The sequence below is a fragment of the Myxine glutinosa genome, unplaced genomic scaffold (assembly GCF_964187855.1).
Source record: "Myxine glutinosa unplaced genomic scaffold, kmMyxGlut1.1 SCAFFOLD_394, whole genome shotgun sequence".
In the NCBI taxonomy this organism is placed as follows: Eukaryota; Metazoa; Chordata; class Myxini; order Myxiniformes; family Myxinidae; genus Myxine; species Myxine glutinosa.
The window spans coordinates 120,265-146,700 of NW_027616500.1; the positions used below are offsets into that span (position 1 = coordinate 120,265).

The 26,436-nt window shown below is 44.2% G+C and overlaps 1 protein-coding gene across 3 annotated transcripts in view; it reads right to left on the minus strand.

Moving 5' to 3' along the window:
• Window positions 1–26,436, minus strand: part of RHBDL2 (rhomboid like 2) — a 69,824-nt gene that overhangs the window by 31,359 nt on the left and 12,029 nt on the right. For all 3 annotated transcript variants that reach the window (XM_068099277.2, XM_068099278.2, XM_068099279.2), the window contains 2 exons: window positions 23,952–24,100; window positions 9,916–10,028 (listed from right to left, as the gene is read on the minus strand). In XM_068099277.2, the coding sequence (XP_067955378.2) occupies window positions 9,916–10,028; window positions 23,952–24,100 (262 nt within the window). The remainder of the gene's footprint in view (window positions 1–9,915; window positions 10,029–23,951; window positions 24,101–26,436) is intronic.

Consider the following 26,436-nt stretch of genomic DNA (forward strand, 5'->3'; position numbering starts at 1 on the left):
TCCGTTGGATTTGCTTTCCAGGAGACGAAAGCAAGTTGTTTCAGGGCAACAGCCTCACCACAAGATTCCGTGTACCATGGACGGGAGGAAGGGTATGACAACTGAAGACGAGATGGGATAAATCTGTGCATGAGAGAGAGCAATTTACTTTGAAAGAATTCCCAGGATGAGTTGATGTCAGAGGCGGTAGAGATGGGAGACCAGTCCAGATGATTGATGGCTGCTTGAAGACCGTGCCAGTTGGCCTGAGTGAAATGCCAGACTCGTCGACGCTGAGGAGGCTCTCTGAGAATGATCAGAGGGATGTCCACTTTGACAAGCACATGATCAGATGAGCCGATTGGAGCAGAAGAAGAGCAGCAGACATTTTCAGGGAAGTTTGTCATAACCAAATCCAGAAGAGAAGATGCTCCGTTGACTGAGATCCGGGTCGGGAAATTGACAGATTGTGTCAGTCCCAGTGAGTCACAGAAGTCCTTTGCTGAAGAGCCATGGCTGGTGAGAGAGGTACCCACACCCAGCCAACTGGCATGGTGACAATTGAAATCACCACATATGAGGAAGAGAGAGTTGGGATGGGTAGATAGAAGTTGGTCCATATTATCAGACAGCGAGATGTAGATGGAGTCATCGCTGTTTGGTGGACGGTACAACACACATATGAACAAAAGGTGGGAGCGAAGGGGAAGCCGTAGCCAAAGGTATTCCTGGGGGTGAGGTGGAGAGAGGGCAGTGGAGGGCGAGTGAGGAAGAGAGTTTTTTTATAAAGATAGCAACCCCACCTCCAGGACGAGGCTCAGGTCTATCATACCGGAGGAGGGAGTAACCTGGGAGAGATACCAAGGCATCAGAGACATCATGAAGGAGGAAAGTTTCTGTTAAGCAGATCACATCTGGTTTGTCAGAAGCAACCTGTATGGAGAGATCAGTCAAGTTTGAGCGAAGGCCCCGGATGTTTGAGGTCCATACCGTTAATGAAGAGGAAGGGGGAGCATCGGGTCCAGAACAGGGGGGGGGGGGGAGGGGTAGGGTAAGATGTGGAAGAGGAGGAAGAGGTAGGGAGAGCTGTTGAAGGTGTGTCAGAGATTTCAGAGATTTCAGAATAGCTTGGAGAAAGGGAAGAATGGGGCGGACAAAAGGTTTGATGGAGATTGGGTGAGGAACAGTGAGGTGTTATTTGAGGAGGGGGAAGAGCGAGGCAGAAGGTTGGGGGAGATGAAGGTGAAAGTTGGAAGGGGGAAGAAGCAGGGAGGATGCTTTGAGGAGGAGGGGTGAGAGGGGAGTCTAGGAGGGGAGGAGTGAGGGAGATTCTCGGAGGGGAGGGGTGTGGGGGGAGTTTAGGAGGGAGGGGAGGGAAGGGGCAAGGGGGGAGATTTGAAAGGGATGGGTGATGGGGAGGATTTGGAGGGGAGGGGTGAGATTGGATTTTGAAAAGCGTACGATTCATGGGAAACGAACATTTTTTGCAAAATGAGTTTGAGACCGAGTCAAAAATACGTTTGAGGACACTGAAGGAGGGGTGGAGTTCTGGATAGTTTAGGGAATGTAGAAAGGAGGAACTGTAAGAGATGGTATTATATATATTTTTTGGAATGAATAGATTTGGTGAGCAAGACGAAAGCATCCTTTTGTAGGAAAAGAAGAAAAGGGTGTTATAATATATGAGAGAAAATAGTTGTTCAGGGGAGAGATTATACATTTCTAACCACGTGATCGCGTGATCGCGAACGAAGAACGAACGAACAAAAAAGAACAACAAATAAACGAATAAGACCTGGGAAGGAAATATTTTTTTTGGAGGTATGGGGTGAACGACTGGGACGAAACAGAGAACGAAAATAAATGCAGCGCATTCGACGAATCGCTGAGAGAAAAACAAAACCACAAGGTCGGAGACGGTACGGTAGCCAAGCCTACGAGTACTAGGCCGCAGAATACTCAATATGCATTAACCGACGATTGTGTATACATGTACGAAAAATTAGCATCGAAAAATTTCCAAAAGATACGCTATAGGTACTGTGACATATTTATGTGAATGTATGTGAATTACAATTCAGGTCTTTGCTTATCAATGTGTAGTCGATTAAGGGTTGTTGTGATTGGAGGGTCAGGAGCCCTTCTGGGGAAAAAGAGACAGGAAACGGAAGAAGAAAGACACGAGGTCCGGAGAAGCGACGAGGCTTCTTCTTCCTCGCCCAGCTCCGACGACGAGTGGGGATCGATAGGGAGCCGCGTGGAAAAGCTGCGTTCCCAAGTCCGTCTGGCGAGAGGAGTTACCGGGACGTGTAACTACCCTTTTGACACGTCCAGCTGCCGTGGGGCCGTGCACAGACTCAGCGTCTGGCACGTTTCGCCGCACCGTCTACAAGGACGCGTGCGTGTCGCACTTTGGGGCCTAAAACGCCTTGCAAGCGGCGTGTTGCTTTGCCTGCTTTACATTACCCGTCTCGCTTGGCCAGGAGGGTTGAGCTACAGCCGCGGTTCCCGGTACAGTACGTGTCCGGTGGAAGCACGTCCGCCCGGGGTTCGTTCAACCGCCCGTGTGCGGCGAAGCCGACCATCATCTTGGTCAGGAGGGGCCCAGAGACATTGTGAGGGACAGAGACCAAAGGGGTCGTGAGTACCAAAGGGGTCATGAGTACCCAAGGGGTCAGGAGTGGGGAAAGGGGACACACGTATGTAAGATGGCCATCTTAATCATCTAGGGGATTGATTGCTGATTGTGAATTGTTGATGGTTGATTGTTCGGGGAAAATATCCTTGATTGTATCATTGAAAATGTATGGTATGGTATGGTATCATTACCATTGAAAATATATCATTGAAAAGCATTTTCTCTTGGTTGGAATTCATATGGATTGCGTTACGAAAGCGCATACATAATAAATCTTTCTGGCAAAGTTCCTCTCACGGTCCGGGGGTCACCGAGACCAGGTAGTCACCGGGAGGACCACGTAACAGAATTGGGGGCTCGTCCAAATTACGATTTGCGGATTCGCAATTGGGTCTACGTCCGGGATCTAAAATTGTATAAAATAATAAAATAATATTTTTATTAATTAAAATTTATTAATTAAGTATTAATTGGTAAATTTTTGGGGAAATTGGGGTAAAGTCTTGGGTGAAGGTTAACAGGTGTTAACGACAGTCACCATGGCGTTTGTGGCACAGAACTTTGCGGTAACACCGAGTGAGGCACAGTTCCGAGCGTTACTAAAGTCGGACCTCTTGAAATTGGCCAAACATTTTAATTTGGAGGTCCGAACTAATTTGAGGAAGGCAGAGTTGCAGACCACGGTGATACAGTCTATGGTGGGATTAGGAACATGGGACGAGGTAGCCTGGAAGTGGCTACCCGAAGAACCAGAAGACGTTGAGCTCCGGAAACTGGAGTTGCAATTACGGAGCCAGGAACGGATTAAAGAAGAAGAAAGGAAAGCAGAAAAGGAAAGAGCAGAAGAAGAAAGGAAAGCAGAAAAGGAAAGAGCAGAAGAAGAAAGGAAAGCAGAAGAGAGGAGAGAAGAGAAACAAGCACAGGAAAGGAGAGTGGAACGAGAACTCCAGGAAAGGTTAAAAGAAGAAGAAAGGAAAGCAGAAAAGGAAAGAGCAGAAGAAGAAAGGAAAGCAGAAAAGGAAAGAGCAGAAGAAGAAAGGAAAGTAGAAGAGAGGAGAGAAGAGAAACAAGCAGAGGAAAGGAGAGTGGAACGAGAACTCCAGGAAAGGTTAGCAGAAGAAGAAAGGAAAGCAGAAGAGAGGAGAGAAGAGAAACAAGCAGAGGAAAGGAGAGTGGAACGAGAACTCCAGGAAAGGTTAGAAGGGAGAAAAGCAGAGGAGAGAAAAGCAGAAAGGGAATTAAAGGAACGTGACATGGAGCTTCAGCAGGAAATTAAATTCAAGGAGCTGGAGTTAATGAGAGAACGGGGAGAGGTACCACCCTTGCTGACGGGGTCGACACCTAACCAGAAAACCTGGGATGTGGGCAGACATGTGAGGCTGGTTCCACCCTTCAGTGAAAAGGAAGTCGCGAAATTTTTTTCACACTTTGAGAAAGTGGCTCGACAATTAAACTGGCCGGAGGAGGCCTGGACCATACTAGTGCAAAGTGTGCTGGTGGGAAAAGCTCAAGAGATTTATTCGGCGCGACCAATGGACCAATGTGCAGATTATGAGGTACTGAAGAAGCACATCCTCAAAGCCTATGAGTTGGTTCCGGAAGCTTACAGGCAAAAATTCAGGAATGCCAGGAAGAGGGAGAGTGAGACCCATGTGGAGTTTGCCAGAGTGAAAGAAAACATGTTTGATCGGTGGTGTGAGTCAAAAGGAGTCGGGAAAGACTTCGAAACATTGCGTGACTTGATCCTGGTGGAGGAATTTCAGCAGTGTGTCCACGAGGACATCAAAGTGTACCTGCAGGAAAAGAAAGTACCAAAGTTGTGGGACGCAGCCACCATGGCAGATGATTATGCCTTAACCCACCGGATAGGGGTCCACGAACCTAACTCCTCGCCTAGATCTCCGCAGGGGAGGTGGGGAACAGCAGGTGCGGAGAACGACAGTACATGGCGGCGGCCTCGAGAGGATTATGGGGACAACGCGGATACCCCACCTGTTCGAAATCAGAGGGCTGCGGGGCCAAGACAAACGTATTTTTCAGGGGGACCGAGGCAGACCACGAGTTTTTCCTCCGGGCCTACTTGCGCTTTTTGCAAGAAACCTGGACACTTGATGTCCAGTTGTTACTTCATGAAAAGGGAAGACCCAGAGCGGAGTCCGACTAGTACAACTCCGAATGCGATGGCGAACGTAAGAAATCGCCCACAGAAGAGTTACCAACCATTTATGTATGAGAGGTTGGTCTCACTCAAGGGAGACTTGACTAATCCAAGACCGGTTAGGGTTTTGAGGGACACAGGAGCCCATCAATCCTTAATGCTGGAAGGCATTTTGCCATTGTCAAAGAGTACCGCAACGGGTGATAGTGTTCGGTTACAAGGGATCGGTGGCTGTGTTAGTGCCCCACTTCATGTCATCCATTTCGAATCCGATTTGGTGTCAGGACCGGTCACCGTCGGTTTACAAGCCACGCTTCCTGTAGAGGGAGTATCTGTGATTATTGGGAATGATTTGGCCGGGGGGCAAATTTATGGTAACCCGAGGGTTGGTAAAGAGCACAGCAGGGAACATAACACCCCACCAGCTCGGGATGGCGACAAAAGTTCCAAGTTATTTGTAGGGGGACTGAACTTCAACACAGAGGAAGAAGTTCTGACCTCTGTCTTCAACAGATATGGGCCGCTGGTGGAAGTGCGGGTGGTAAAAGACAGGGAAATGCAACGGTCAAGAGGGTTCGGCTTTGTCACGTTTGCAAGCACAAGAGACGCCAGGGAGGCAGAGAAGAATTGGAATGGTAAGGATTTGGAGGGTCGGACCATAACAGTAGGGAAGGCATTTCGTAGGCGTCGAGAGGTCTACAGAAGAGGACAACTTGGCAGTAGTTTTGGAGTTGGCAGCAGCCGATATTACTATGGAGGCTCCCAGAGTTACGGCACCTCCCAAAAAAAATGAATGTCAGAGCACTGGCCGAGAAGGAGACCGCCCGTCAGGTAACGGCTGGGACAAGTGGTCCCACCGTAACTGTTAGGAGTCTGGAGAAGTTGAAGCACTAGATATACGGGGGAGCCGCCGAGCCGGGGCTCCTACACGGACTAACCGTGAATGCCACGTTCTTAAAGGCGTCCAGGTAGTGAACTTTCCTGCACGGACTAACCGTGAACTCCCCGTTCTTAAAGGCGTCCATGTAATGAACTTTCCTCCCCGGACTAACCGTGAACTCCACATTCCTTAAGGCGTCCATGTAGGGAATACTCCGCTGGGCCTCCCGGAAAAGGGCTATAGAGAGGTTTAAATTTGGGGGCTTTGGTCCCCACCTCTTAGCCGTCATTCAAGAGAAACTAGAAGTGGTTGACGCTTGGTCCAGAGGGAATTAATCTAGGGAATTGTGTGAAATTTTGTTGCTTTATTTTTAAGTGATGACTGTGCCCGGGGGGAACTGATGAGTTGGGGGGGGGGGGGGTGAGTTATCTGGTTGGTTTATCCAAGTTAGCCGGCAAAGAAAGTTGTCGCTGGGTTCAAACTTTCTTTCTTGAAGGGGGGGAGTGTTACATATTTATGTGAATGTATGTGAATTACAATTCAGGTCTTTGCTTATCAATGTGTAGTCGATTAAGGGTTGTTGTGATTGGAGGGTCAGGAGCCCTTCTGGGGAAAAAGAGACCGGAAACGGAAGAAGAAAGACACGAGGTCCGGAGAAGCGACGAGGCTTCTTCTTCCTCGCCCAGCTCCGACGACGAGTGGGGATCGATAGGGAGCCGCATGGAAAAGCTGCGTTCCCAAGTCCGTCTGGCGAGAGGAGTTACCGGGACGTGTAACTACCCTTTTGACACGTCCAGCTGCCGTGGGGCCGTGCACAGACTCAGCGTCTGGCACGTTTCGCCGCACCGTCTACAAGGACGCGTGCGTGTCGCACTTTGGGGCCTAAAACGCCTTGCAAGCGGCGTGTTGCTTTGCCTGCTTTACATTACCCGTCTCGCTTGGCCAGGAGGGTTGAGCTACAGCCGCGGTTCCCGGTACAGTATGTGTCCGGTGGAAGCACGTCCGCCCGGGGTTCATTCAACCGCCCGTGTGCGGCGAAGCCGACCATCATCTTGGTCAGGAGGGGCCCAGAGACATTGTGAGGGACAGAGACCAAAGGGGTCGTGAGTACCAAAGGGGTCGTGAGTACCCAAGGGGTCAGGAGTGGGGAAAGGGGACACACGTATGTAAGATGGCCATCTTAATCATCGAGGGGATTGATTGCTGATTGTGAATTGTTGATGGTTGATTGTTCGGGGAAAATATCCTTGATTGTATCATTGAAAATGTATGGTATGGTATGGTATCATTACCATTGAAAATATATCATTGAAAAGCATTTTCTCTTGGTTGGAATTCATATGGATTGCGTTACGAAAGCGCATACATAATAAATCTTTCTGGCAAAGTTCCTCTCACGGTCCGGGGGTCACCGAGACCAGGTAGTCACCGGGAGGACCACGTAACAGTACATACACCGAAAGATAGATACAGTCTCGACAAAAACACAATTGAGAAGGATCACTTAGCTTCGAAAGCGTGAGCGCATGGAACAGCTTCGAAAAGACGTGACCTCGCCGTGATCTCGCGAGATCTTCCTCAACTATTATTGTTAAGTATTGTTAATAGGATCTTCCTGTACTATTATTGTTATCATTTAAGTGAAATGGAGATAACTGTTTTCAAAAGGTGAAAAATTTGTGTTTTAAAAGAAACCGGAAACCGGATCGGGAGAAACCGGAGGAGGAGGAAGCGAAAAGCGGAGCAAGTGAGGAAGGGAAGAAAAGAGCCGAGCTGCTTTGAGGTCTTGAGGAGACACTGGCGAACGGGGGTCACGAGCGAACTTTGGTTTTCTCGGGAAAGGGATTCCTGTGACAGAGTGGTTATCGCTGTGACAGATAAACCTGCGTGACGGGTTTTGCGATTGATTCTGAAGAGAATCGTTGTTGAAGAGCAGGTACGCCTCCATTATGGGCCCGCCCGCCATTTCGCCTCGCTCCCGCCATTTCGCATCGCTCCAGCCTTTTCACCTCGCTCCAGCCATTTCACTGCGCCCAGCCGTTAGCCTGGTTTGTGTGTGTAACGTGGATTTCGATTGGGAATTTGCGGTTCTCGGTTGGGGAGCCGCTGAACATTCATACCCGAAGGTGTGATTTCCCAGTCGCCTTTTGGGTGCACCTTTGCGCCTCTTTGGCAGCGTTGACTGTCAGCCGACCTGGATTCTGGTCTTGATACAACCTTTTTCTTGCGATCACCGGAGCATGGATCGACTTTGGCTTGGTGCCGGGACAGAGACTTTGGGGAATGTTCTTTTCACTCACATGGAGCACAGTGAGTTATTGAGTAAGAAACTGATGGTACCATCATAGGAATTATATGGTATTTTGGTTGTGCAATTGAAATTATATTGTACTTGTGCTGTTATTCTTGTGTGACATTAATACAATACTTGTTTTTGGTAACAATCGATTGGTGTGTTTTCACCATTGGTCATTGACACACATAATAACACATCTTTCTGCCGTGACTCCTTTCGGGGCTCGGAGGTACACCGTGACCTGGGTTTGGGGAGGAGCACGTAACAGTACTCTGGGAGAAAGAGAACAAAAACGGTACATGTTCTTTATAAAGAAAATAGCTTTGTCTATAAACATTGAAATGTAGTTTATGAAAGCAAAACGGCCAATGGAGTGTCTGGGAAAGAAAAACAAAGCAATACAGCAAAAGTAAATGACCTGAATGATGTCATAGCATGTGACACCATGATTAATCAACAAATGTGAAAAAGGTTAAAAGGCAAAATTGTTATGCGTCCGTCTTGGTACGTACAAAACAATATTGATCAACAGAAACAAAGACAAACAAATAAATTCACAGTGTGTCAGCTTGAGCAAAGGGAATTCAACAACAAGGAGTGGTCAAGTACCAACTCAATGGCCTGGAGAAGAGATGGACACCCACTGGGTCTATTTGCCCAGAGAAAAGCCACAATGGTAGCACAACAACCTTACTCTCTGGAAAGTCCTCTTTATCTCTTTGTTGATGTCTCTGCACTCTGCCGTAACATCCCTCATCCTTCTGATAGACAGGTAGAAGCCTCTTCCTTCTCTGAAGAACTTGATAGAGTCACGACCTGGTCCAACATTTGTAATAGAACTTTCAACCGTGACAAACTTCACACTGTCACTCTCTCCAAAAGGACCACCTGGACAACCCTCCAATCTACTTTCTTAACAAAATCTCTTAAAGAGGTTCAGTCACTCAAACTCTTGGGTCTCGCTATCAGCCATGATCTTTCTTGGGAAAAACCACATTGCTAAGTTGGCCTAGAAAGCCAGTCACAGACTGGGCATCCTCTCCATCGTGCAAAGTCTTTCCTTGGCACACCTGAACTTTTATCTACCTAGAAAGCCTTTATCCATAGCTTGATTGACAAACACCTTGCTAAACTTAACGTCATGGAAAACATAGCCTTCAAAATCATTGGAAGCTTCCATAATGAAGCTGACTCTCTGGGCTTAATATTTTCACATCACATACAGGTCAGTGGTCTCTCTGTCTTCTTCTGCATCCTTTCTGGTCTTGCACCTTCTGCCTCTGCCACTTCCATGCTCTGTCGCTCCCCTATCCCCCCTCTGCCCCTAAAGGTTTCTGAAGGGCACATGTGGTCTGCCAGTAACCCCCTTTCAATGAAACGTCCAAAATCCAGACCCACTACTGCCCACCTCCATTCATTCATTCCTCCTTTCTACTGCCTGTGAATCAACTTCTTCAGTCTCTTCAATGTCATTCTTCTCTCCAGGGCTTCAAGACAGCTGCTCACCACCTTAGGTCACCCCCCATCCACAACCATGATGTATTCTATCCTCATTAACTCTGCCCAAGACCACCTCTTTCTGGGATTTGAGCTTATTGCCCCTCCACCCAGCTCCTTAGCCCTCTGTTGGCTTATTCTTCTTCCATTTCTGCTTCTTCCACAGTTTTCCCTTACTCTTATTCTTCCCAATGACCTTTCTTCCTCCAAATCTCTCATTATTTTGTCCCTCCACCCTGCTGTTGATGTGCTCCTCTCACCCCACCCCTCGTTTATTTTTGTTGTTATATCCTGGTCCATTCTGTGTTCTAGCTCCTCTATGAGCTTCAACTCTGTACACAAAAAATAAAACAAGGTTATGGGACATCCACCATCGCCACCGCCAACCTAATCCTCCTCATTCAATGAATGAATTCTCATCTCGTGATCACAAATGCCTAAAATAGTTGACAGCACTTTTGCCGTACCAGCAATGACTCCGGATAGGTAGACGATGGCGACTCGATGTCCCTTGTGCACCAACTCAAGTGCCAATCCAAGAACCAGCTGTACGACGACATTGTTGAGGATGTGCTGCACACTGATTTGGACAAAACATTGTCAATAACAGTTGTAGTTAGGACAAAAGTTGATTCACAATTCAGTTGAGCCACTTGTATACAGTGTCATACTTATAGACAGGCCTACCTAATTATATTCTGCCTTGTGGTTTACATCCTACCATTAATACCAGCTTATGTAAGGACTCATCATCATTCCATCATTTGCACACAGTCACATTTGTGCCAGGAGTCAAATGCAAGTTAGGCTCACAGCTAGCATCATATATAGGTGGTATGAAACATTGTCATCAATACCCCTGGAAAGGAATTTAGAATTAGGCCATGGTGCCAACGATACGTTGTTTACATTTTGTTGAAGGCCAATGTGGGATATTTAAGGTCCATCAATTAATACCAGTAGATGGACTGCCATCGTATAATCCATCTAAGGGAAGACAACCTTTGTGTTGATACCTGCCTACAAAACACCAGTCAGCTGATAAACCCAGAGCTTACCATGAGTGTATGTGGCAAGTTAGGTAGAGTTTGGCCAAACACTGGAGGAGAATTTATTCCACAAGCAGATCATTTGTCAATTTGTGAACAAGATATCTCAAAAAGTTGTGAATGGATTCGGATGAAAATTTGCAGAGAGGTAGCATATTTGACAAGGACGAAATGATTAGATTTTGGTGAAGATCCGGATTCGGATCCGGCTAGTAGAATAATTTTTAAAGTGATTCTTCACTATTGGGAGATCGGGCCAAAAACGATAGTTGGAGGATATCTCAAAAGGTTGTGGACGGCTTTGGACGAAACTTGGTGGAGAGGTTGGGTGTGTGACAAGGAAGAATCGATTCAATCTTGGTGAAGATCCAGATCCAGATCCAGCCAGTAGAATATATTAAGTGAATCATCACCATTGGGATAGGGCCAAAAACGATATATAGCAGGATATCTCAAAAAGTGGTGGATGGATGATTTTGATTTAATGTGATTCTGTATTGTGAGTTTATGGTCTACTCTGGGATACAAAACGTAAACTGTTCACCTGGCGGAGGTATGCTCTCTAGTGAGTGCCATTCTAGATATATAATTGTGATTATTATTCCACCATATTTGGTGACACGTTTTCTCAGAGATCATAACACTGATACAATTAAACCTTCACAAGATTGTTGATGTTACAAAATGAGATCAAGTGCATATCCTTCAATAAACCTGATTGGTCCAAGGGCTTGCTGTTTATCTTGGTTTTATGATTTTTCTTTTCAAATAAATTTCAAATATCTTCTCCAGAGTCACTGAACCGCTCAATACAAAACTTCAGACACACCATCTATTGATCTGGGTGCTTCGAGTTTTTGAAGGAGAAGTATCTCTGTAAAATAAAATGGCTGGCAGAGGTCGATTAGAATTGAACATTTTTTTTCACATCAGGAATGTGATGGATTTTGATGGAGACAACTGGGAAGCCAATCTGGATTTCCCATATGATGAACCACTGATGGCCAATCTGGCTTTCCCATATGACGAACCACTGTGATGCTGTTCTGCAAGCATGTGTTGTAAAACGGTGGAGAACCCGATTTGGTTGTTGGCAGAATGACTCTTCTGCCAGAATTTGCTTCATCATTGACAGCAATTGCATAATTGAGGCCTTGGTACTTTTCAGTTCGAATTGTTTTTTGGTTGTCCTTGACCCAATCCATTTGACCCCGCTCAATTTTTGCCCAGACATCTACTGTTTTCTGCTGCGTCAATCGTTGGCCCTTCATGATGACATTAAAGTCAACCTTTCGAACTTGCAACCGATATGAGCGGACGTCTGTTGGACTGAGTGTTCTTCCACATCTTCCTTCTTTAGATTTAGCTAGCAACCATCATCACTATTAGAGAACATGAGATCGTAATGCAAAGGATCATATGAACGATGAAGTAAGTTGATTGATTGGATGCTACTGTCTCTGCAGTAGACTCTGACATTCAGATTTCCAACTGAAGATCAGGAAATATGGCTGCTACTTCAGAGGCTAAAGGAAGATTTTACCTTTGACAATACTCATTTGTTGGCTTTTGAAGTTTATCTGCATGAAGAACAATATCATATTTTCTTGATATATAGATTTTATAGCCGCTGTAAAGCTTGTTATGCACATGTCGTATTGTCGTATAGAAGTTTGGAGGTGTCTTATTATATTTTGGTCAAGATTCATGTGAGAAGGTCTGTTTTCTAACTCATTTTCTGAATCAGCAAAATAGAGGTAAACAAGTACAGATACATTCAAAGTGCACCGTCCCCATGCCAAATAAATAAATAACCTCCAGCGCGGTAATGCCGGGGCGCCCGGCAATACCGCCGTGCAGCTCATAGAGAGTGTATTGGGTGGGAGAGGTGTACAATCATTGATTGGTTAATTGCATAATTAAAATCAATAAATGATGATAATTAAATATTTTCTTAATCAATTGGCTAATAGCATAACTAAACCACTAGTGCTTCATCCAAAGCTGTAACTTTAAAAAAATTAATTAAATGCCATTAATCTATTTTTAAAAATAATTAATTGATTAATCAATAAATAATTAATCGATTAATTGATTAATCAATAAATCAAAAATAGCCTTTACAGCCAGATCACTTGGTCATTGTCATGTCCAAATATTAGCTTCCGAGCTCAAATGGTGCCTGAAATATTGCCCAGATGAGAAAGAAAATAAATAAATGACTAATAATGAAAATAAATAAATAATAATCATTAAAAAATTAAATAATTGATCAATTGGCTAATATAATACATATACCACCACCATTTCATCCGAATCTGTAACAAAAAAAATAAAAATTAAGTCATTAATCAAATAATTAAATAATTAATCGATTAATTGATTAATCAATAAATCAAAAATAGCCTTCACAGCCAAATCACTTGGTCATTGGCATGTCCAAATATCAGCCTCCTAACTCAAAAGGTGCCTGAGATAATGCCCAGAAGAGAAAGGAAATATATAAGTACTTAATTAATCGATAATAATTAACTAACTAATCAATTAAGTCATTAATCAAAAAACAAAAATTAACGTTTTTGAAAAAGTAATTACTCACTATTGTGCCAAAATTTCAGCTTCCTAGCTCAAATGGTGGCTGAGATATCGCCCGGACAAACAGACAAACAAACAAGAAAATGAAAAATTGGTCAAACAAACAATGATCAGGACTTGCCGGAATGTACTTTTTTTTTATCGGCCATTTTGGATCAAAATGGTGGGAAATCTACACATGTATATACGCTGAGCAATGGAAGGTAACTGAGTAAGTGTATGCATATATCTTGTCCTTTCAGAGTTATAGTGGTTTGAAATATATTTTCAATGAAAACTTGGCCCCCTGACCCTAGACCCCCAAAAATAATTAAAACTAAGCATTTTTGACCATTTTATGCCACATGTTATTTTTCGGGAATTGAATAATGAACATTTTGGTGTTGGTTTGAAGGGAATCGGATAATGTTTGACAGAGTTATTAGTACAAAAACAATTTTTGACCATTGAGTTTGACCTTTCAAGGTCACTCAAGGTTAAAGGTCATGGTGCCAAATGAAATGTCGTATATGACTTCCTATATGTCAGTAACAGTAAGTGTGTGCATATCTCTTGTACTTTTAGAGTTATAGTGGTTTGAAATATATTTTAAATGAAAACTCGACCCCCCTGATTTCACGTTTTGGGTGACCTTGAGCTTGACCTTGGGCCCAGAGAGTTAAAAATTGGGCACAGTCTATTCCAGGGCAAGGCAAATATGTGTGTAAAGTATGGTGATGCTATGTGCAACGATGTAGACGTAGTACTGCACACAAACAGACAGACAGACAGAGACAAACCAACCAACCAACATACTTGCTGGAATCTATTCCGGCAAGTAAAAAACAAACAAACAACTGGAGTGAAAACTGAATACTCCCTTTCGGCATGTGTCATTTCCAGACCCCCTTTGGTGCCCGGCAATGACGATATGCAGCACCTGGAGATGGCATCAGAAAGGAGCGGTGTACAACAAACAAACAAACAAACAAACAAACAACCGGAGTGAAAACTGAGTACTCCCTTTCAGCGTGCATCATTGCCAGACCCCCTTCGGTGCCCTGCAATGACGATATGCAGCACCTGGAGATGGCATCAGAAAGGAGCGGTGTACAACAAACAAACAAACAAACAAACAAACAACCGGAGTGAAAACTGAGTACTCCCTTTCAGCGTGCATCATTGCCAGACCCCCTTCGGTGCCCGGCAATGACATTATGCAGCACCTAGAGATGGCATCAGAAAGGAGCGGTGTACAACAAACAAACAAACAACCGGAGTGAAAACTGAGTACTCCCTTTCAGCGTGCATCATTGCCAGACCCCCTTCGGTGTCCAGCAATGACGTCATGCAGCACCTGGATATGGCATAGGAAAGGAGCGGTGTACAACAACCAGAGTGAAAACTGAGTACTGTACTCCCTTTCAGTGTGCCTCATTGCCGGGCCCGCTTCGGTGCCCGGCAATGACATCATGCAGCGTCTGGAGATGGCATAGGAAATGAGCGGTGTGCAAAAATCTTTGGTTTATCATTGCCTTGAGGAAGAAGTGTTCCAAAGCAGTGATTAAATGCAGGTACTGTTGACAACCAAGAGATTCAAGTGCCAGGATGTTGTTGTATACCCTGGTAGTATTTAATCATCTGGGGAGGAGGTGGAGTAAACGGTTGACATTTGACTTTTCCTTTGCCACCACACACCGACCCTGACAGGAGAGTTGCTTCACAAAATTGATTGACATCATTATTGCATGCAGCATCTGAAAAGTTTCACTTGCTTTGATCTTGACAATCTGGATTGTTTTTTTTTAAAGCCTGACGATTATTGTGCAATCACTCTCGAGTTTGTTGTTCTGTTTCATTTCTTTGATGTCGTTCGCCATAGGTTTTTGATTTTGCCCTTGTTGAGCTTGTGTCTGCTCAATCATTTCATGTCTTCAGTGTTGTGCGACATTGTTTTTCAGCTTACTTCTAGTCGCTTGTGAAATTCAGATCGAGATTCATTTGTTCTCGACTGTTACTTTGCCAGTTTGTCATTTTCCAGGCTGCTCCTTCGTTTCTGAGGAGATTCATTTGCTCTGGCTGAGGCTTTCCTTTTTGCATACGAATTACTTTCTTGGGTGAATACATTCTTGCAGCCTTCCTGCAAAAAAGGGTAATGTAAGGCACTATGATTTCTGGCTGTGTTTTGTGAAAGTTTTCTGAAATTTTTTTTTTCTTCAAACTTTGTCATTAAGTGTGCTACTAAATTTAAACACTTTTAGCCATATAGTGCTCATGTCGCAGGTCTATAAGAGCTTGATGTGGTTGTTGTTGCTGCTGTGGTTCTTGTTGGGGGTCAGCCAGCTGTCAGACCCTAACCAAACCACAACTATCTCCCACAATGAAGCTGATTGTGAGGTCCTTTCACTCACTCACCACAGGCAGGTTGGTGGTCTTTCTGTCTTCTACCGACTCCTCTCCGGCCTTGTTCCCCAAGCTCTCTCTGGGCTCTGTCCCCCAAATATTCCTACAGGTCGCACAAGATCTGCCTGCAACCCTCTTATCGTTAAACTGCCAAAATCAAGACTCTCTGCTCACCTTCACTCTTTCATTCCTCTTTTCTCCAACCTCTGGAACAAACTCCCCCACTCTCTTCAATCCCACTCCTCCCTCCAGGTCTTTAAAACAGCTGTTCACCACAATCTCTTATCTTCCCCCATCCAAAACCTTGATCTTTTCTACCCCCCCTTTAATTCACCCCATATTCACTTTTTTGAAATACCAACTTCTTCACTGGAAGTCCTAGCAGTGTCCATGTGTTTTATACCTCTCCCCCCCCCGCCCCCCTCTCCCATGCCTCCTCTCCCCAAACCCTCTCCCTCCCACAGATCTCCTGATGTCCCTGTTCTCTGCTGTTGTACTTGTGTGCTTCCCCCTCTCTCCCCATCTTGTCTCCCGCTCCCATTATTGTATGTTTTGTGTGTCCCCTTTTTTTGTGTGATTAATGTTAGCTCTTACACGAGCTTGTATACAAATCTTGTATACAAAAAAATAAATAAAATTGTCACTTGACTCCACCTACAATGGTAACGCGACAGTATATGGCCACTATCTTGGTTTTCTTGTCCGTCTGCAACATAAGGCCTGCAGGCCTCTGATGACTATACACTGCCTGGTTTTGTTTTTTATGCGTCAGCTTTTCATCGGGATTGCTTCAGTCCAGTGTGAGTCATGATGAGGGATTCCAAAAAATCGAATCACATGTCGAATACATTTATCAGTAAGCTTTACTCGAGTCCCACAGCATGCATGGTGCACACATCCATAAAGCCGGTTCTGTGGTAATTTTGATTAACCATCTGGTTTTCATCAGGTTTATTCAATCCAATGTTACTCGCAATGAGGGACCCCAGAAAATGTAATTATATCAAGACTTGGCATTTAATATGGAATATTTTTTTTGTGGGGGTGAACTTACTTTTCAAGATGACTTAGTACCAAAAGTTAATTGGAATTATATTGAAATTATTCTAGATTTTGTTAATGTGACCTTTAAAAGAAACAAAAACCACATTTGACATTTCGAAGCAAATAAATTGATCCTTGAAAGTGATGTAAACTGATATCGAACTCAATTCACGGACAGTACTGTGTTAAACCTCTGTACGTTTTCCAGAAGTATCTCTTTATTTTGCACATTAGGCAATTTTTTTTTTAAACAAAAACAAAAGTTAAATTATGACTGGGATTACGGACAGTAAAATTACAGTTCAGTACTTCGTGTAACCCCCACGAGCATTCAGGAGAGCACATACACGTTGAGGCATGCTGTTCACGAGATTTGCCAAGGTTTGGACAGGAATCGCTTGCCATGCAGTGATAATAGTCTGCTGCAATGCACGCACAGAGGCAGGCTGCTGGTCCAAGTTGTCGATTTGACGCGTTAATTCTGCCCACAAGTTCTTTATCGGATTCATATCCGGGGACATGGCAGGCCACTCTATATGCTCTCCACCACGGTCAGCAAGAAAGTGTTGGATCATGCGAGCACGATGAGGCCGTGCATTGTCAACTTGGAAGACAAAGTTTCCTCGAAAGGTTGCACGAGCAAATGGAAGCAATGTTTCTTCCAGAATGACCCTGTACTTGAACTGGTTCAGGTTTCCATTCAGAACAACCAGCTCAGTTTTGCTCCCTGCATGAAAAGCAGCCCAGACGGTCACCCCACCACCTCCAGCTTGGACTCTTGGCACTATACAATCTTCATTGTAGGCATCATGCACTTATCTGCGCACTCGGACACGGCCATCTTGACGATAGACCAGAAATCTAGACTCGTCACTGAAGATCACGTGATTCCAGTGTCCTGGCTGCCATTGACGGTGCTCTCTGGCCCACTGCAATCTGCACTGGCGGTGTTGTCTGGTCAGGCGTGGCTTTCTCAGGGGACGCCTGGCACAATAGCCTGCTTGAACCAGTCGTTGGTTGACTAGCCTTCTGGATACAGGCACATTTGTCAGTTGCTGCCACTCAGCCCTAAGCCGATTACCTGACTTGGTACGGCCATTGCGGACTAACCGGTGCAGCTGGCGATCATCCCTCCTTGTGGTTCTGCGGGGACGTCCTGGCCTCGGTATTGGAGTAGGGACACCCCTTTGAGCATTTCGTTTCAGGATCTTTGACACCTGACCTTGAGTGATGCCATACTGCCGAGCAATAGCACGCTGTTTCATGCCGGAATTTCGTAAAGCCACCACTCCATGACAAACAGCATTGTCGAGTTGATTGACCATCTCCAGAGGAAGCGGCCATAACTTTTGTAGACGTGCAGCAGTTGTTTTCTACTAATACAGAACGCAACAACCCTTATATACCCAATTGTGAAGCCAATCGTCAAATGGACCTGTCCGTACATTTTGTCACGACATGTGTGATATAATCCTGTTATTGACTTCTTGCTGCGACAGACAATCAGTGACATGGTTCTTTTAACAAAGAAATCACCGAAGCATAAAAGAAACTCACCAGATTGATCGACTGAGTTCAGAAAGTAAACCTGAGTCAAGAAAAAAAAAAAAATTCCATATTAAATGCCAACTCTGTATATTGAAGAAAAGTGATCAGTAAGCTTGATAGAGCCTGACATTACATAAAGCACGCATGTAATACACATAGCCTCCGTAAAGGTGTTCCTGGAGTAATTTTGTTTAAAATCACCTAATTGTTGATGTTACATCTGCCACACCTGAGTAAAATATGTTTCACTCATGACTAAAACTGTACCACCACTTGGTGAAAGCCATCTACTCAATTTATGTAATTTTTGAAAGTTTTCCCCATCAACATTTGTGTACAATTTAAGTTGTTTGGCATCACGGGGTATGACCACAGGGTGGTGATTTCTCACATGTTAAAGAAAGAGATCTGAATTTTATAAACAAAAAAAAAATCGAAAATTTAAACATAAATTACATACACCATAAAATGTATTTAGAAATAATGAAAATACAAAAATGAAATACTATACATATATCCTCTTCCTTATGCTTTGTAGAGAACACCATGAAAGTTTCAGCTTGGCCTTTTCAGTTTCAGAAACGCCACGGATATGTGTTTGGGAGTACGGACAGACAAACACACAAACATTTGCTCCATTATAGTATGATTCATTTTGGGAGTTTAAGACGCCATTACATTTTTGGTTTTTGGGGAGGAGGACTCAACACAGGGTGAGTCAAAATAAATAACATCGTTGATTGTTTTGTGAAAAAACATGAGGCAGTACTGATAAACACAGGACAGTACTAAGCCACCAATTGAAAGCCAGTAAAGACCGGGCCTGGTTGCTAGAAGCATGGGTAAGCACTATCCTGTGAATAAATCCGGTGGATAAAATGTATTCACAGGATAGCTCTGATCCAGTGGTTAAGTTATTCGGGTTTCTGGCAAGAGAGGGCCCAGGACTGAATGTGCAGAATGATGATAATAAATTTGTACTGCTAACTGACTCTGCTGACAGTGTGTGATTCCCAAACATTGACTCGTTTTTTTAAGTAACAATGGTGGAAATGATAAACATAAATAATTATGATGTTAATGGTTACATACGCACCACCATTGAAATGTTGTTTGTGCACCTCGTATGATTCTGACAGATTTTATTATTTTGTGCAAAAAGTTGTTGATTAACCATATAGAGAAAAAACACACACACACACACACACACACACACACACACACACACACACACACACACACACACACACACACACACACACACACACACACACACACACACACACCGAAGTATTGTAAATCAAGAACTCTGATTCATATCTCTCAAAGTGCACTGACAAACTTTGGCAAACTGTTGTGTTTTATGCATATAATTTAATTTCAATGCGATTATACCTTCAGGGCAAGTTAAGTGAAATGATGTCATGAGTTTGAACAACGAAGGACAATGTATTTTAGAGACGTCAGAGCACATGGGAGGATTGATTTAACAAGATGATTTAAAGCATTTTTTTTTCAAAACCGAAAACAATGACAAATGATGAGCCTTATTTAATTTCCATTTTAAGTGCTGAATAGCATCTTTTCATGTATACACCCCGAGGAAATGAATTTGCACATGAGAATGGAAATACTAATTTCCATCATTCTTGTTCAGTTGCATGATAATGAATCACACATATCGTCATTCATCCTCAGGCGTTTTGTTCCGTGAACAAAGAATGGAGAAATTAAATATTTAATGCAAACACAATTAAGTGCTGTACTTAATAAACATAGGGCAATACCCCTGGACGCTCACCTGGTAAAATAAAGCAGTATACTACACCGACTAAAGGTATTTTAAACCTTATCAATGCATTTTTAACCAATTTCAATGGTTGCTAGAAGACAGGGCAGCATGTCCGATCATACTAACCTAATCAAAAGACTTTAAACAAACAAACCAAAAAAAGACCTATTTTGGGGGACAACCTCTCCTGCCTCCACCCCCCCTCCATAGACTACCTTAGACCCCGATTTTTTTAAATGCCGTGAACAAACTTTGGTACATCACGGGTAATGAATTGTGGTGTGGTGAAGTTTCATCGTAATTGTGCGTAGTTCCTGAGAAAAAAAGCAAATACCTCTTTTGGGGGGCAACCCCCCCATACACCCCCAAAGGGGCAGATTTTTTAAATGCCGTGAACAAACTTTGGTACATCACGGGTGGTGCAGGTTGTGGTGAAGTTTCATCTAAATTGCATGTGTAGTTTCAGAGAAGAATGCAAATACCTATTTTGGGGGGTCAAACCTGCACCCACTTTGACCCCCCGTTGATCCCTTTAGGCTTCGATTTTTTTTAAAGCCGTGAACAAACTTTGGTACATCACGAATGATGAAGGTTGTGGTCAAGTTTCAGCGAAATAGTGTGTGTAGTTTCAGAGGAAAAAGCAAATTCCTATTTTGGGGGATCAAACCTGGATGCACTTTGACCCCCGGTAAACCCCCTTAGAACCCGATTTTTTTAAATGCCGTGAACAAACTTTAGTCACAACACAACAAATATAATTAGTGCCAAGTTTTGTCACAATTCCATCAGCGATTTCGGAGAAGAAGTTGCAAGTGTTTACGGATGGACGGACTGACTGACGGACCATCTCATAAGCTCCCCGAAGTTTCGTTCCAGGTGAGCTAATAATAATAATAATCATAATATACAATACTATAATGGAGCTCGGGCATATTGGCACATGCATGTATGTTTGTGTGTATGTATGTATATATGTATGTAGCCAAAACTCCAGCGATTGCATTTTTTATCAATTAAAATGAGTACATGACTTTTTAAAGAAAACTTAAGCAAGAATTCAATTGTAAAGATGTATGTGCACATTACATATTTAATTTCAAACTAAATAAATGATGCAACTATCACAGAACATGGCAACGTGAGCTGAAAGAGAATATTTATGGCATTTGCGGAGACCGTCGTAGACAGGCACTTCAGCTAAAATAAAAATTTGAGTTCCCTTCCAAGGAACCTTGATGCTGAAGGGGGCCATTAGGCCCATCAAGGGCCTACACTATTATTGCCAACTTGTGGTTGTTTGTCTGTGCTCTATCTTTTTAAATTCTAAGAGTCAAGCAAGTAAGCAGCACGTACCATTTTAAAGGTATTTCGTATGACTCGGCTCAATCTAGTTTGAAGCACTGACCTCCCAGACTCAGAGCACACACTCAGAGTCTGGTTGGACTGAACCACCGGTTTTAGAGGCCATTTTTCCCCGCAGAGCAGGGGTTGGCCTTTTTTTGGGCACCATGGTCCCCTTTTTGAAGCAATGTTTTATGGCCGGATGCCCTTCCTGCCCCCAACCCTGTTAGGCACCTCTTGCGACACACAGGGAACTGGCACTCAATTTGCCGACCTCGGAAGGATGTCAGGCTGTCAACATATCAACTGTTCAACTTCCTAGCGTGGGTGGTTGGTGGTTCAGACAGCCCCGAAAAGAGAACAATATGTTGCGGTTACAGCAGACACTGAAAAAAAACCTCCTGTCAATGGCCCAAGATATCATCAGTTTGGCAAAGAAAGGGAAAAAACCGATGCCAAAGCATTATGCCCTTGTCACTGCAGTGCGCCATCTGACAGGGTCAGCACAAGTGCTTGGTCTCCTCAACGGATTAGGGCATAGCGTTGCACTCTCAACACTGCTGGAGTTCAACACTGCCATAGCAAAGAGTCTGATCAACCGTGGACTTAATGCTCTCGCACCCGAAATTCAGTGTAATCAATTCACCACTATAGTGTGGGACAACATAGATTTCGGAGAAGAAACAATATCAGGGAAAGGCTCTACCCACAGTACGAATGGTATTATGATACAGCGACCCAGTCGTTCACCATCAGAACCTGTATCTACATGTATGCATAGGATGACAAGAACACGAGAAAGGACGCTGGATCCTCCACCAACTGAAATCACTCCATTCATGGGATTTGGTGAAAAGAAAGGCCCTTCAGGTGTTGGTACCACCTTAGATGTGTCATTCAACATCAATAAAAACTCTTAAGAAAATGGGCGCAATCTGGACATGGCGTACAACCTGCTACGATACCGGTTTAATATCATTCCCGGTTGGACAGGTTTCAACACCCACCTCGTGACAAAAATTTCACCCAAGTCAGTAATTGCATACCTACCGGTTATTAATGCGAGTCCCACACAGATGGATACGGTGCAGACCATTCTGAAGCATTAAATTAACTATGCTGATTCACTGGGGGAAGAAGTTATTGTCCTGGTTTTTTTCAGAATATTTATTGCAAATATTACCATGTTATTTTGATGTAGGTATCAACTATAAGTTTTTTTTCATTAATACTCTTAGTATTATTATTATTATTATTATTATTATTATTATTATTACTAGGGCATTGCCCGTACTATATCTATATCTAAAATTATATCCCCCCCCTCTATTTACATGAAATGGTTTGGTCCAAAGCGAACGGCTTGCGAGTACGGTGACAATCCCCCCCCTCTATTTACATGCAATGGTTTGGTCCAAAGCGAACGGCTTCCGGAGTTTGGTAAAGAAATCGCCATCGCGTGCACAAACGCGCAGGAAAGCGAATGAATCGCAAATTCGGTTTTATTAGTTTTAAAACATAGTTTAACGCCAACATAGTTTGCAAACGTGAAATAAATGAATACGCTCTCAAATGTGCCATCCGAGGCAGAGTGTGTCCTCCACGTTCGGCACACGCGATCGTTCGCTGCTCTCTGATTGGTTGAATCGTTTTTTGGACATAGCTCGGTAAGTAATTGTCCGATTAATATGAAACCTTGAAAAGGCACATCCTCGGGTCCCCAGCAATATACCTGGCAAGTTAAAAGTATATCGGACCCGTGGTTGTCGAGAAACAGCGGTCACAGACAAACAGACGTACAGACGTACAGACGTACAAACGTACAAACGTACAAACAGAGATTACTGGAATTATAGATAGATTATAAATGCACGTTATTAATTTATGAAGACAACAACAACAACAACAACAGGCATTTCAAGGCCATTTTCCCTGCGAGAGCGGGGGTTAGCTTTGCGGTCCTCATGACAATGTTCTCCATATTGCCCTATTTTCTGCATCTCTCCTTGTTAACCCCCTTGCCCGCATTTCTTCTTCCACCACCTTTAGCCAAGTCTTTCTCGGTCTTCCCCGTCCTCTACTTCCTTCTACATTCATTTCCATCACTCTTCTCAACCAGTCATTTTCATCCTTCCTCTACACATGACCAAACCATCTCAACCTGTTCCTCTTCACAGCATTAATCACAGGCTCTATTCCCATCATCTTTCGCAATTCATCATTTGTCTTCCTCTCTCTCAACGATACTCCGCACATCCGTCGAACCATTCGCATTTCCACCCTTTCCAGCCTTCGTTGCTGCTCTACGTTCATTACCCATGTCTCGCTCCCATAAATCATAACACTTGCTGGAATATTAATTTATGAAGCCCAACAGATAATAACATGTTCACTGAACAATCTGATAAAAAAGCCAGGAAGCCATCATACACTTCATGTACCATTTGTTAATAACAATATGCATTTTCATCAACTGCTCGTTATAAATTTCTGAGCACCCCTTGTGCGTGGGGACATGGATATTCTTAATCAGGCACATTTCCTACAAACCCATTAAAGTTTTAAGATGCCCCCATCGTTGTTGCACGAAAATTGAAAATTAAGCGCATATATACTGCATGCCCTATGGCCTATTGGGAGATCGTCAACACACAATGAGCACTCTGAGCCGTCGTCTGTTTAACCTTTTTGAGAGCGCACTGAACAGCCCCATCGCGTAGACGCAGAGAGTAAGCATGCATGGATGACGTACCCAGCGTGCACAAGCATGTAGGAAACAAAACGCCATGCCTCCTGACGAAGATCAGGCCGGTAGATGAATGGGCTGTTCCACACTCCATTGTCCAGAGTGATCCATTGCTTTTGGGGTTTCCATATGGCGTAGTATGTAAAAACCCCAAGCTGAAGGAACAGGTAAATACACAAACACACAAACGCTTAAGGAGTTCCTTGGAATCAACACATTTTCTTGGGGAGGGGGGAGGAGCGGTTCTTCACAGAAGTGAAGCTCATGGAAGAGCAAGATAGAATTGACAGTTGGGAAGACATCAAGGGAATGTTTGAACCAGAAAAGACAAGATGGGAGGTATTACTGAAACAAGCAAGTAACATTGTTGAGTTAGAAAAGGTTAATGGGGGCAATAAAGATCATGGGTCAGAATTGGGGAGAACAGGGTATGGTGGTGCACTGCTTGCTTGACATCCTGGATGGAAGAATAAGACAGAATAGCCTCTGGAAGGAAGTTCCATAGAGGAGAGCAGTGAGGAATAAGAGTTGAGGTGTGTAGTCAATCTGGATTTTAGCCGTTTAACCAGGAGGGAGTTACTGGAAGAACCCTGGGGAGAGTTGGAAGACAAGTTGCTGGGGATAGTTGGAAGACAGACAGCAGAGCGAGCCATGTTGAAGAAGATGTGATATAAAACAGAGAGGCCACAGACCTGCATTTGAATGGAGAGCAACAGATGTTGTGCTTCGTCCTCATTGCAGGAGGGTTCAATAATGTTGATAGGTTTAGATTTCACAGAATTCAGAAGAGACAGGTGTGATGATGGAATGCCAGCCTATGCTGGAGAGCAGTACTCCCTTGAGCTATCGACAAATGTCTTGTAGTCTGTGAGTAGTTCCCATTTTCGAAGGATGCCTGTCTGCAGCACTGCCTTTTGAGGCCAGCTTTTCTTTGTGGTTGGCCCAGGAGAGGTCATGGTTGATGGCGAGGCCTATAATTTGAAGAGACTAAACCTCCACCAGTGAATAACCAAGGAAATAGATCGGTGGGGTTTATTAATACATGGTCTGGGTTCATGGAAGAGCTAGGACCCACAACAGATCAGGACACATAACATAACAAGGGAACAGCAGGAGAAAGGGGAAACACCAAAAGCAGAGCTGAGTGAGAAGGTAGACGGAGATGGACCAACAATGGATGCAGGTAACAATGAGGGTTAGGGGAGAACGCAAGGGGTGGACAAGATGGATACATCAGCAAAATTATGGGAGGAGTGGGGTTGATTTAACGAGTGTAGAAAAGATCATCGCTTTAGATGGGGCATGAACTGAGATGGCAGTGAACAGCTGTCTTGAAGACCGGGAGAGAGAAATGAGATCGAAGAGAGTGTGGAAGGTGGTTCCACAGGTGGGAAAAGAGAGGAATAAATGAGTGGAGGTAAGCAGAGGTTCTTAACTTAGGCATTTTCACCAGGAGGGGTTACTGGTGGACCTCGTGCATCCAGCAAAACAAATGAAGACTTGGGGGGGGGGGGGGGGGGGGGGAGGGACAGAAGATGGAGAGGGCATAGGGTGAAGACCAGAAATGAGGCAAAATAAGACAGAGAGACCTGCGAGCGGTCAGCGATGGTGAAGTGATATTGGAATGTATGGGACTGATCTTGAAAGGCTTGGTTTCCATGGGGTCAAGCAGAGTGATATGTGAGGTGGAGGAGCATACTCAGAGGGGAGAGCAGTACTCCATCAAGCTGCAGATGAAAGCCCTGTAGGTGCATAGGAGCTCAAGTGTGCCAAGGAAAGACTTTGCACGATGGAGGATGCCCAGTCAGCATCTGGCTTTGCAGGCCAACTTTGAAATGTGGCTTGACCATGAGAGATCATGGCTGAGAGTAAGACCCAAAAGTTTGAGTGACTGAACCTCTTTGAGGTGGTTGAGTAAGTAGATGGGTGGGTTTGCGGAATGGTCCTTTTGGAGAGAGTGAGTATGTGGGATTTATCAGGATTGAAGGACATGTTCCAGGTGTTTGACCAGTTTGTGATTTTGCCAAGGTCTGAGGAGAGGGTAGAGGCTGCTGCCTGTCTGTGTCAGAAGGATGAGAGATGTCACGGCAGAGAGTGGAGTCATCAGCAAAGAAATAAAGAGGCTTTTCCAGAAAGTCAGAGAGATCATTGATGAAGATTAGGAATAGGATGGGGGCCTAGAACATTGCCTCGGAGTACTCCAGCCTTGACCGGGAGAGAAGAAAGGGTTCCGATGAGAGCCACACACTCGCTATAAGAGTGGAGGAAGTCAGTAATTCTCGAGTTGAGTTGGCCTTGGATTCCATAGTCAGAGAGTTTGCAGAGCAAGGCAGGACACCAGACTATCAAAAGCTCAAGATATGTCCAGAGAGACAGCCCTGATCTCATGTCTTATATCGAGGGCTTCCATCCATTGTTGGGAGAGTAGAAGCAGCATGTCCAATGTGGAGTGACCTGGTCTGAATCTGAATGGATGATCTGAGATGAGGCT